This window comes from Notamacropus eugenii, chromosome 2 (genome assembly GCF_028372415.1).
Source record: "Notamacropus eugenii isolate mMacEug1 chromosome 2, mMacEug1.pri_v2, whole genome shotgun sequence".
In the NCBI taxonomy this organism is placed as follows: Eukaryota; Metazoa; Chordata; class Mammalia; order Diprotodontia; family Macropodidae; genus Notamacropus; species Notamacropus eugenii.
The window spans coordinates 412,905,535-412,919,041 of NC_092873.1; the positions used below are offsets into that span (position 1 = coordinate 412,905,535).

At 40.8% G+C, this 13,507-nt stretch overlaps 1 protein-coding gene across 1 annotated transcript in view; it reads left to right on the forward strand.

Moving 5' to 3' along the window:
- The window catches only part of LOC140529237 (calpain-8-like), a 114,218-nt gene extending 106,861 nt beyond the window's left edge, over positions 1 to 7,357 (forward strand). The window contains exons 17-21 of the mRNA XM_072647738.1: positions 1,343 to 1,411; positions 1,736 to 1,814; positions 3,216 to 3,332; positions 4,794 to 4,852; positions 6,961 to 7,357. Coding sequence (XP_072503839.1) covers positions 1,343 to 1,411; positions 1,736 to 1,814; positions 3,216 to 3,332; positions 4,794 to 4,852; positions 6,961 to 6,984 — 348 coding nt within the window. The 3' untranslated portion in view covers positions 6,985 to 7,357. The remainder of the gene's footprint in view (positions 1 to 1,342; positions 1,412 to 1,735; positions 1,815 to 3,215; positions 3,333 to 4,793; positions 4,853 to 6,960) is intronic.
- The last annotated feature ends 6,150 nt before the right edge of the window (positions 7,358 to 13,507 follow it).

Below are 13,507 nucleotides of genomic sequence, written 5' to 3' on the forward strand. Positions count from 1 at the left end.
GACCTTAGGTTCCCTTCAGACTCGAAATCCTATTTTCTTTGTCTAACCTTTCTTACTCTTCATCAGAATTTGCTCCCTCTTAGTTCTGATGCCTGCCGCATCTCATTGAGAATATATGTACTGAAAAAATACTTCTAGTTCTAGGCTTAGATAATAATATTGGTTAAATGTCTACCAGAGGTGTGGTGCTGATAAGTGGTATGGTAAGTATGGTTGTCAATCATTCTTATTCCCCACACCCCCCACACACCCTTTTTTTCTGGATGGACTCCTCCTTCCCTTGGAGACTTTCTGGCTAGTCACTGTCTAGGCTCTTCCTGTCTGGAAGGGCTTTTCCTCTTGAACCCAGCCTGGGGAAAATAGTGGCAGAATCCTGGCCTCGGTTTTAGTCCAGCTAGTCACAGATCCCAAGTGATTCCTGAGTCATTCACTGCCTAAAGGGATTTTGGTATAAGTATTCTCTCTCTGCCCTTGAAGTTGTAAAAATGAATCAATAATTCCCTTTTTCAGCTCCGAGCTCCCAGACAGTGCATTTTTAGCAAAAATCACTGCTGCTTCAAAATCTCGATCCCTTTCCCTCTCCCTCCTTCCCTAGGATGCAGCTCCCCATCTGGTGCATTCACAATCAGTACAACCACGTTAGCAGTGCTTATGGCTAAGTATTTATCTCAATTGCCTGCTTAAGAGGCAAAGTAAACATTTGAACAAAGAAAAGTAACAAAGTTGTAAGAAACAGATTTTCCTGGTTCTAGGGGAAAAAAAACAACTTCATCTTCTCACTTTCTCCAGAGAGGGGAGCAAGAGAACCTAAGAGGGGAAGGGAGATGATGTGGGGGTGGGTTGGAGGGTCTAACTCAGATCCAGCATCCATCTTGGCATGTCTAATGTATGATCTGCCCACATGGCTCCAATTCTAGAGTCCTGAAATGGTAATCTCATGTTACTACTTCTCTCTGCAGCTTCTCCTCAATGCTTCTCATGGCTCTCCATGTCCTATTTCTCAGGACTGCTCACAACTTTCCCTCTCTCTAGTGCCAAAAGATAGGAGGAGCTGGCTTGTCAGTCACTTAGACCTCATCTGTCACATTTCTTGGGGTTCAAGGAAAGAAAGGCTGGGGCAACTCGTGTTCAACTAACAGACATTCATCTTTGGTGTCCTGATCTCCTTAGCAAAGCTAAGACAGCACTATATTTGTCTTTGAGGCAAATTTGAAAGACATATACAAGAGATTGATCTGAAGCTGACATGTGATAGGATGACTCCTTCAGAAAAAAAAATCACAAGGTGCATAGACTTTAGTCTAAACTGTTTCTGTCTGTACTATGTCCTTAACATGTCCAGAATGATGGGACAGGAGCTTTGGGACTTGTAGAACTCAAGACATTATGGCTGAAGATTCAGAAGTATTTGGTAACCATTTAATTCTTTCTACCTCCTTCAAATCCTAACTCATCCTGAAAATTCAACCCTGCATTGTTCTAGGTTAATCTAGGTATGCTATGACTCAAGACAGTATAAGAAGGAGAGGAAAAGTTACAGAACAAAATGCCAGCTCCTCAAAGAAAAGCCTCTACTATCCCAAAGTAATGACTATCTTACCTTGTGTTCAGGACAAACATTACCCCTTCTGGGAAGAGGGCAGAGTTTCACCCTAGGAGTGAATCACTAGGGATAGAGGAGAGTATGAGCGGCTGAAGAGATTATTTTCTGCTTGGCATTTCTTTTCTCTTTCAGGAGATCTACCAGGAAGTAGATGCCTACCACTCAGGAACCATCAACACCCATGAGATGAGGACAGCTTTCAAGAAAGCAGGTGGGGACATGATCTCCAATCAGGGTTTTGAGACCCAAATTTTCAAGTTTAAAATTGAGATACAAATATAATACTATTGTGATTATTGATATTTCATAAATTCATATTTCATAATAAAAGTCAACAGAGCAAGAAGCAACTGTCTGACTTTTGTTGAAGAAATACATGCTGAACTTTTGGTAGAGGAAGAGTTCCTTGTCTTGTGTCTGTCCAAAAAAATAAATCAGCATAGATTTATTGGGCACCTGCTGTATGCAAAGCATCCCTCTAGTTTTCATATCATGTATCACTCTAGATTTTTTTTCTAAGAGCTTTGATTTGCATCAAGGGAAGAGATCACAGTAATTTTAGGATTTTCTCCATGTTCCCTAGGGTTCTGTTGGGTGAGGAACCTGGAAGGGATGCCTGGCAGTTTTCTTGTCTCTCCCTACCTTTACTTTTAGAATGTGGATATAAAAAAATACTCATGAAAAATGAGAAAGCACACACTGATGAATCCAGATCTCTTTCTGGAAGTTTTATTAGTTTGAGTTTGAATTCAAGATTTTCTGGACCTCAGTCTGGAGGTTTCTTCTGAATCCTCAGTCTTATGGGGATCAGTCTTCCTGATTCCCTCTAGCTTCTACTGCCTGCTTTCTCTGCTCCAATCTCATTGTATCTATCTTATATTTGCCTGAATATATACCTATATAATAGAGCGCTGGGCCTGGAGTCAGGAAGATTCATCTTCCTGAGTTCATATCCAGCCTCAGATACTTGCTGACTGTGTGACCCTTGGCAAGTCACTTAACCCTTTTCCCCTTGTTTTCCTGATCTGTAAAATGAGCTAGAGAAGGAAGTGGCTAACCATTCCAGTATCTTTGCTGAGAAAACTCCTAAAAATGGAGTCGTATAGAGTTGGGCATGACCGAAACAACTGAACAACAAAAAAATACGTACATGTTGTCTCATCCTACCTAGACTATAAACTCCTTGAGGTCAGGGGCTGTCCTTATATCCTCAAAGCTTAGTATAATTCCCAAAATATAGCAGGCTCTCAGTAAATGATTGCTTGATGAACAGTTATCCATCTTTTCTTGACTTCTAGGGTATCTGTTACACCATGATATCTGATCTGAACCATATCACAAGTGACATTAATAGGAATAGGCCTATCCTTGGCTCCCACATTGGACAAGTGGGAGCTGTCCAGAGTCACCAAAAAGAAATCAATAGGACACATAAAGCATCAACTGGAGTGGAATCAGCGAGGGACCAGTTGATTTTCTGATTTACAAATTTGTGCAAAACCATAGCAAAGCTTCTCTGCTATCCTCCTTCCTCATCCCCTCTCAGTCCTAGGGGAGGGCACAGAAAGGATTTGGTCATTCTCTCAGATCTGCCTCCATTCTGTCCCTCCAGGCTTCGCCCTCAACAACCAGGTACAGCAGGCAATCGCTGTGCGCTACGGGGACGACACGCTAAGCATTCGCTTTGACAGTTTTGTTGCCTGCATGATACGGCTGGAGAGTCTCTTCAGTGAGTTGCCTCCTTACCTGGTCCCACTCCCCGTTGATCTCCAGATTGGTAGTAGGGGGTGGGGAAGGGTGATAGTGTCTTGAACCAGTACCTGCCACTGCATTTGTGAGACTCTGAGGTCAAATCCAGCTGTGACATTTTCCCACCAGCTGGCAAGAGGTCATAAGTAGAGAGAGTTAAGTGTCGAAAAAAGTGGGAAGATACTGTATGTAGGCTAAGGTTACAGTGTCTGCCTTATCCTTCAGGAGAAGAGTTCGAGCCATCATTTATTCAACAAATATTTACGGAGGCCACATACATGTACACACATGTGTATATGTGTATACACACATGTGTTTACATGCACACACATGCACACACACATACACATATCTATATATCATTTATGTATGTATATGTACATATGCGTGTGTGTCTGTGTGTGTCTTGCCCCAAATTAGCTATCATGGGTGTTAGATACATAGGTAAAGACACGTTGAATGTTACCATGTAACTATCTGCTTTGGCCAAATTACGTGTCTTCTGTGGAGAAGTTTAGTTAGTTTCCTTATCTTTTTTAAAAAAGCATTTTTATCATACCTACTATGTGCCGGGTACTGTACTAAGTGCTTTTTGAAAATTATGCTCTCTATAAAGTGAGAGTTTGGGCTAGGTGACCATTAAGGACACCTTGTAGCTCTAGCTCCTCTGATCTCTCCTCTCTTGGAGCTTACTGGGATCTCAGGCACATTCATGACCTCCTGAAAGATATTAGAAAGCTCACTCAGGTTTTGCATAGGATTTAGAGCTGGAAGGGGCTTTAGAGATTATGTGTCACATGTTTTAATTGTACAGATGCGGCCCTTGAGGATCAGAGAGTTCAGAGACTTGGCCAACATTATTTATAGGTAGTGGATTGCAAAGGTGAGATTAGATTTCAGGGAACAGGGAATCTAATCTAACCTTGATGGTGCACCGGCCTTTGCTTCTGCAGGCTACTTTCGGAAAGTAGAATAGAAATCAGTGAGATGACCAAAAGTCAGGCAGTCGGAAACAGAAATGCAGAGGTACTAGAGAATCTACATGCTACATCGGAGGTGGGAAACCTGCAACCTTAAGGCCACATGTAGTCTTCTAAATCCTTAAGTGCAGCCTTTTGACTGAATCTAATTTTTATGCTGTAAAATTTGGATTCAGTCAAAAGGTTACACTTAAGGACTTAGAAGACCATATGTGGCCTTAAGGTACCCCTACACTAGATCATTTAGCTTTAACATTAGGATTGACCAGAAGAAGATGCAGGAGAAGCTTGTGAGCACGCAGAAGATCCACTGACAAAGTACAAGGCCTGTTTTGCCCCTGGATCAAAGTTGGAAAAGCCTCTGGTTTTGGGGAGAGGAGGAGAGAGGTCCCAGCATGACAACAGAGGTGTAGGTAGTCTGTCACTAGATGTCTAATTGCATTTTTTCTTTGATTCTTTAGAAATATTCAGTCTCTTGAACAAGGACCAGAATGGCATTGTCCAACTCTCATTGGCAGAGGTAAATAGGATTGGGTTTGCAGCACACTACTTGCCAACAGTACTTTGAGATGCCTGGATGAAAAGGGACTATATAAATCTGGCATTCTGTTTCTTCTTCATACTCATCTCAATTCCAGAAGTCAAAATGCACATTTTGGTGAGGGTGGGGTGAAGAAGACTAGGGTTCTTCACTACAGATACTTATATTGCATGTATTTCAAGCAAAGGCTAAAATCTAAATTCTAAGCCATCTGTAGAGAGGTAGATGGCTCAGTGGATAGAGTACTAGGGCTTGGAGTCAGGAAGACTCATTTCCCTGAGTTTAAACCTGGCCTCAGACACTCATTAGCCATGTGACCAGAGTCAAGTCACTTTACCTTGTTTGCTTCTGTTTCCTCATCTGTAAAATGAGCTGGAGAAGGAAATTGCAAACCATTCCAGTGTCTTTGACAAGAAAATCCCAAATGGTTTCACAGAGAGTTGGGCACAACTGAAAAACAACTGAATAGCTACAGCAAAGCCATTCATAGGGCACGATGCATTCTTGTTTTTGCAGAGCATCCGCAACGTGTCAGTGGGACGGACACAGAGTAAAGCAAACAGTGTAAATACAGACATGGTTCCTGACTTTTAGGTTATTTCTATTTAAAAGAAATACTTTGGGAGGCAGACAGGGGATATATAAAAGAGATTTAAACACATAAATAAGACAATCAGTAATACTAGCAGGTCACATTTACATGACACTTGAAAAATTTATCAAATGTTTTTATCATCACAGCTGTGTCCTGTAGTAATGCAAGGGTGGTCCTGATTTCACAGATGAGGAAACTGAGACTCAGAAAGTTGAAGTAATCTGTTTAGTCACACAATTTATAAGTAAGTGGTGGAATAAGGACCAGAATCCAATCCTCTTGATTATGGATACAGGTTCCCTAAAGATTAAAAATAAACAAATTAGACCATACAGAATATAATGAGTATAATGTGCTACACGGGGGAAAAAATAATCTTAAAGTGCCAATTTGGGAAGCTCTTGTACATTTTCTCAGTGTGAAGTCATGATAGGAGTCCTTGAAATGTATTGATTATTTAGATCTTACAGAAGGCATTGTTCCTTCACTGAGGCTTGCATTTGAAATGAGTAGTTAATGTAGAGGCAGTGGGGCCAGGCCACTGGTTTATTCGTAACCATGTCAAAGAATCTAGGTTAAGTGACATCACCCCCATTTGCCTCAGTTTCTGTATTTTGGTAATAGGAATAATAGTATCCACTTATTGATCTGGGTCCTAAAGACTTCCTTTTTGATAATGTCAAGAAAATTGATGGAAGGATAGCCTTGAGATTTTATAGACAGCCTATGTCACAATTTAAAAAATAGTTTAGAAGATCCCAATTGGTGTGTTGAATATAGTGTGTTGAAGTCTCATTTTCTTGTGGGTCTATGATTTTAGCCATACTCCACTGAAGGAGTTAGTTTCTTACCATTCACTGAGTAATAAAGCACACAGGTAAAAAACTCATGTCCATTTGTGGTAGGGAAGCATCTCTTTAAAAAAAAAATCACATCAGCTGCCTTTGGAAGCAGTGGCCTCATCCTTTAAAACACAAAAACATTGTTCATTGATACATTTTATTTTTACACTGCAGTCACTGCCTGAGATGCCTGCCTCTGTAACAAAGGAAAACAGCTGGACAAAAGCAGAGCTCAGGGAGACCACTTATGCAGCCTTCTGCTCCTGTAGGTCTGCATCTCTGTCCTGAGGAGTATCAGACACGTTTCCTCATCCGTCCTCTGGGACAAAGATTTTTATTACAATTAGACCTTAGTTGTCAATGACTTTTTTTCATCGTAACACTTTTGGTGATTGTGCACATTTTTCTCTTGGTTCTATTTCCTTCAATCTGTATCTGTTTATACCAATCTCCTCTGTTTCTCTGAATCTCTCAGAGTTGTTATTTCTTATAGTACAATATTATTCTGTGTCATTCACATACCATATTTCAGTCATCCTCCAATGGATGGGTGCCTACTTTATATCCCCCTTTTTTTTGCTACCTCAAAAGTATTGCTATGAATACTCTGAAATGGTAAGGGTCTAACCTTTGCTTTCTTCCTTTCACAGTGGCTGTGTTGTGTGCTAGTCTGAACCAACATCTTGGATACCTCTGAAGTTCCTTATCTGGATGCCCCCTTCTACTTTCTTCCTACATCTCCCATCACTCAAATCATCAAAATAATCTGTTTGTATTGTAGCAGCTTTGCTCTGATCTATGACCCCAGAGCCAGGCTGTTGCACCTTCCCTGTGGCCCCCACCTCAGCCCTTCCAAGCTTCTGAGGGTATCTTGGAGGACTTTGGGTGGTTTCTGCTCTACTGTCATTGACTTCAGCCCCCACTGATTGTATTCTCCTCCATTCCCCTCTCCCCCACCCCATTTCATTTAACCATTCATCATCAATTAGCTTTTATAAAAGGGTATTTACTTTGAAGATATAGCAAGAATAAAATGTTTCCCCTCAACATCTTGGGGCACACTGATTCCTTTATTTCACCTCAGTCTCAGGGGAAAGTGGGCTCAAACTGAATAGAATTTTCTACGTAACACTCATCCCACCGCTCATGTTTGTTCTTCTTATAATGCAGAACTTTTAAAAACGTTTTGCTTTAAATCCTATAATCTCAAGTTGTTTTACACAAGTGGTTCAGGAACCATACCCTCCCTCTGTCTCTCTCTCTCTCTTTCTGTCTCTGTCTCTCTCTCTTTCTCCTCTTTTCCTCCTCTCAATCTATCTGAAACTTAGATCAATGAATGGACCAATGAAAAGAGACATATACAGTAAGATACATAAATGTGGTTCCTGCTTTTTTCTGATAAAGTGCATCCAAGTTTTCTGGTTTTTAGGAAGAGATATGTTTGGAATATGAGAAATTTCAGTGCTGTTGAAAGAGTGAAAATATAATTAGTTCCTTAGAAATATAGTTAATTTCCTTAGAAAAGATGGGATGTTTCAAGGAAATCAAAGCCTGCGGTTTTGGTTGGAGATACTGGGAGACTACCTAGTACTATTAACAGTAAGCAGATATGGCTTACTTGCTCCAAGAGAAAAGAGTCAATGTCAAGGCTTAGAAGAGGGTAATTAGGGGAAAATGATTTTTTTTTCTTTTTTCCTTCTGATTTTGTGCCATGAAAAGTTGAAATAGTGAGTGTATCAACACTTGCCAAGTCTGCAGGTAAATTCTCACCTAAGGGAATTCTTACCCTGTAAATAGCCAGGAGGGAAACCAACTCAGGTAATTTGTTATTTCAGCTAACACCGGAACTCTGGGCTCTTTGTTGTTGTAATGAGGCTGAGGGTAGCCACGTTTCCAAACTGAAGGTGGAGGTCAATTCATTCTCTTGTCTGCAAGCTGTGAACATGAGCATCAAGGTGGCCTCAGCTCATTATTTCTGGGGATATAACCACATGGAGGGGTTTGGGAGTGGAGTTTTGGGGAAAATCACTTCATCTGATGGGACCTAGCTAGGAATTCTCTGTTTCTCAGCTCTATTTGCATGTAACATATCAAGGATGAGATTAAGTAACACTGCTGTTCAGCCATTCCCAAAGCAACAGTTCACATTTTACTATCTGGGACTACTTTCTTATGCTGAGTCAGCAGAGAGAAGAGGCATTCGCCATCCTGTCTTGTCATTAACTGACAGAACTATCAATCATTATCAAGTCAGCCAATGAGGACAATGACCAATTAGATTTGTCACCCACTAGCTTGGTTATAGTTGACAGTGTACTTAGCCAGTCACTATGGTAAAAAAAACCGAGCTAGTTTTTCTTCCTTTATAGTTCATGATGCCTATAATTATTTCTGGGGCACCAATAGTACAAAAGTCCTCAATGGGATTCTTTCCAGTGGCCCAAAACCAACATCCCCTTCCAAGGTCTTTGCTCCTGAGACTTTTCAAAGATCTTTTAGCTGTGATTTCCCTCTTCTTGAGCCTTTCGTTGGGTTCTTAGGTATATATTTTGTTTTCTAATGTTCCCTGTCTGCATTTCTACCCGAGTCCCCTCCCTCACCAGGATAAAATCATAAAATTCTGGAGCCAGAAGGAACTTTTTTTTAGTCCCTTGTAATGAGGTAGTACTAATAGATGCTATCTACTCCGGTCCACCCTAGAAGTGGCTGTAGCTTAATAGAGTGGCTCTCCAGAGGCACTTCCTCCACCTCAGGACTGTGAAGAAATAATTTTTAATATCATGTGACCTTTCACATATGAAGATTTCACGTACAAATATAAAGCACATCAATAAGATGTGCCCTCTAAGCTATTTTTCCCCTTAGTAGTGTGGATAGATTTGCACTGATTCATCCCAAATCTATCAAGTATAACACACAACTCTAGCTGAAATACAGAAAATGGTCTTCAGAGGTTCTGGGGGGCAGTGTACAGTGGAGATGGGTCAAAGTAGAATATCTGTCTTGCTTTATGTGTCTATAAAAGGCTTTGAGGCTTTGAGAGAGAAGTGGTTTAGTCTAAGATGAGGCCTGCAGTCATCTGAGTCTTCCTCTCAAATCAGAGTGGGTGGGTGGGTGGGTGGGTGAGTGGTGGTCAGGAGGGTACGATGTAAAGGGAGATAGATCTGGAGTCTGAAGGCTTGAGTTGGGTCTTCATTCTCTACTGTTTACTATATATATGTGTATATGACCCCTGTCAAGTCACATAATCTTGTTCAATCTTAGTTTCTTAATTTCTAAAACAGGAAGAATAATTTATGCTAATGGGTAGCCAGGTGGGGCAGTCGACAGAGTGCCAGGCCTGGAGTCAGGAAGACTCATGTCCTTGAGTTCAAATCTGGCCTCAGACTCTTACTAACTGTGCGACCCTGGACAAGTCACTTAATACTGTTTACCTCAGTTTCCTCATCTGTAAAATGAGCTGGAGAAGGAAATGGCAAACTACTCTAGCACCTTTGCCTAGAAAACCCCAAATGAAATCATGAAGAATTGGACATGACTGAAATGACACAAAACAACAAATACTTATAATATCTTGTAATGTTTTTGTGGGAGAAAGTTCTTTGTAAACTGAAAAGCTCCACATAAATGTGGTTTCATATGATAATAAGAACAGTGGTGACGTGGTTAAATAGTTAAGGGGATAGTGCATGGGACTGGCAATCAGGAAGACTTAAAGTTGAACCTTGACTCAGACTCTTATTAGCTTCATGGTCCTGGACAAGCCCCTTAATCTCTTTGTATCTCAAGTTTCCTCATCTGTAAAATGGGAATAATAATGGTCTTTTCCTCGCAGGTTTGTTGTAAAATGCTTTGCAACCTTAAAGAGGTATAATAATGCATTATTGCTGTTAGTCGTGGTGACGTCCTCCAGATTGCCTCAGCTGAAAGATCAATTGGGAATAAATTCAGTAATAATAACTCATTTTCATAGCGCTTTGGAATTTACAAAATACTTTTACATTCATAAAGCTTTATTTGTGTGTGTGTGTGTGTGTGTGTGCGTGCACGCGCGCGCAGTCAGTAAGGTGGAACAATGGCTAAAAAAGTTGAACGTGGAGTCGGGAAAATCTGAGTTCAAACTTCACCTCCAACATTAGCTGCATGACCCTTCCTGCTTACTGCATGATCACTTAACCCGGCTGCCTCAGTTTCCTTATCTGTAAAAGGAGGTTAATAATAACTTACCTCCCAGGGGCATTGTGAGGATCAAATGAGAGAATATTTGTAAAGTGCTTGGGAAACTTTAAGGAGCTCTGTAAATGGTTGATTATTATTATTAACTATCATTATCTTGATGACATCCTCCAGATTGCCCCAGCTGAAAGACTATTTATAAGTAAATTCAACAGTAAGAACAACTGATCTTTACAGAGCATGTTAAAATTTGCAATGCACATAACATATTAGCTCATTTGTCCTACAGGTATATGTATATGTGTGTGTGTCTTTGTGTGAGATATATCCATATATATAAATATATATACACACATATATGAAAACCCATGGCTGTGATTTCATTGGTATAGGGTAGGGAACTCCTTATGAGGAAATTCCCTCCACCAACGCAGATGGCACCCCTTCTACAACCTATAGACTTAGCTGCCTGGAGTATGGAGATTAAATGATTTGCCCTCCTCCCCAGAGCCTGTATTGATCTGGGGTGGAATTTGAACCTACATTTTCTTGGCTTCAAGGTCAGCACACTCTACTCACTAATTATGTCACAGATGCCTTGGCACAGATTTCATTATTTCAGTTTTTCAGATGAGGAAATGGAGGACCGGAAAGATCTTGCCTCTGTTTACCCATCTGGTAACTGTCGGAGGCAGGATTCACATCTAGTGGGATGTTCCTGACTCCGTCCCTTGCACTCTACTCACTATACTTTTCCCTGGCTTAACAGGGGGAATCAAAGAGACCCTTAGTGAGCTGACAGCTGGGAAAAATAGATGTTGATGTTTGAGAGTTGGGCTTTGGACCGTACAGCCCTTTTTCTGTCACCTCAACTAATTACTATCTGAGTACCTGGGTTCAAATTCCATTTTTTTTCTATTTATGTCCCTCCTTGACTTCCTTCAAGTCAGTCAGCAAACATTTACGAAGCACTGACTTTTTGTGCCAGGTACTGTGCTTAGGATACAAAGAAAGGCAAAGTAAAACCAAAACCAAAAAACACCAGCTTTTGCTTTCAAGTAGCTTATAGTCTAATAGAGAAGACAACGTACTAAAATATCCTGTTCTATGGAAATCTTTCCTGATCCCTTGAAATGCAAGAGCCTTCCCTCTTTTGATCATCTCCAATATACCCCATATATGTTTTGTTTGTGCATAGTTGTCTGTACATCATCTCCCCTAACAGATGGTGAGCTCCTTGAGGGCAGGGCCTATCTTCGGCCTTCTTTGTATCCCTAGCACTTAGTATCATACTGGGCATAGTAAGTGCTCCATAAATGCTCATCAGCTATAGATTATTGACTATATATGACTTTATTCAAGTCACTTAGCCTCCAGTTTCCTTATTTATAAAATGAGACCTTGGATTGGAAATGATTTATAGTGTTCTTTCAAACTCTAAATCCTCTGATCCCATGCAGGAGATAAATTTTCCTCACTTCTTTAGGCTTGTTTCCAAAAATGAGGAAAAATAATACTTGTATATAGTATGGCCCAGAGACCCTTCAAGGACTCTGCGCTTTCACAGAGAACAGATTCAGTTTGGAAGTCAGGGTGGGGAAGGCATTTATCATCAAGAGGGTCTGAATCTCTTTTTCATTTATTGCGCCAACCCCATAATAAAATCCCAGGGAATCCTAAACAATGTAGGACTTTTGCCTAAAAGTAGGTCAGAGTCTCTAACCCCTGAATAGACACTCAGTGTACATCATATATATTAGGGGCAGCTCAGTAGATAGAATCCTGGATTTTGAGAAAAGAGAGACAATAATTCCAAACCTACCTCAGACACCTACTAGTTGTATGATCCTGGAAATATCGCTTATCATCCTAGCCTTCGTCTCTTCATCAGTAAGATGAGAATTACAATAACACCTTCTTCATAGGTTCCTGTAAAGGTGGAATGGGATAACATAAGTAAACACTTTGTAAATCTTAAAGTGCTACATAAATGTTATCTTTTATTATTCTTTTTAGTATTATGGGTATGGAGTATGGGATAACCTTTATTTTACCTGCCAAGGAAAATGTGAGACAAGGAGGGCCCACAGGAACTCATGAACAAATTGAAAAACACAAAGCACTTTGACAGCTAATTATATTCCCCCTTTAAGGTAAAGATACCTTGGAATGCTGCTCAACAAGTATTCACCATGTATCTTAAACCTGCACCTTCTGAATAACTTATAGCAATTATCTTGGAAGGTTGACACTGTCTCCATCTCCTGGGCCCTTGGGAGCACTGCTTTAATCCTTCATCTCCAGCCAGTCCTTTGTGGAGTGTCACCTCCTCCAAGAAACTCACTGTTGGTTGAGGAAATCTCTTTTGGGAGACAAATAAATGCCTGGCTCTGGAACTTGGGAGCTCTCAAATTTAGAAACTCTGGAACTCAGAATCAAACATGAGGTACCCCCTCCCTCACCCTCCATGGTATGAACACTCATCCTCAGGATTGCAAATCTCTGGTACTCAGAAAAGGAAACAGAAGGGCCAAAAAGAAGTAAGGAACTGGAGGTCCAGAAACACCACCCCCACCCCCCATCCACCCCCAACACATTCCTAATCAAAATTGCCATATACTTCTTCAGCAAGTTGGCATTTTTGTTTCCTAGGATTGGGGGAGGGGAAAGAGAAATCTCTAAATCCCCCCTCCCCCATCTTGTTGCTCTCTGGTCTAGAAATTCAAGAGAGAAAATGTGTGGTCAAAGAAAAGGGAGAAAGGGATGAGACAGGATGACACATCCCTCCAGCTCCCCAGGCTGCGGTTGGGGACATTGGAGAAGAGGTGTTTTGGCATGCAACTAATTGTACTGTAGCAAAGGACTCTTCAAATCCTTTATCTTTCCCTAGCAGAGAGCACAGTCATGGATTAGCTTTCTTCTCACATCCACCTGCCCCATCAGGGTTTATTTTAATTATGCATAATCACAGAAGCATCTTTTCACAGGCCTAGGAAAATCAGGGAAAATCAGAGAAAATCA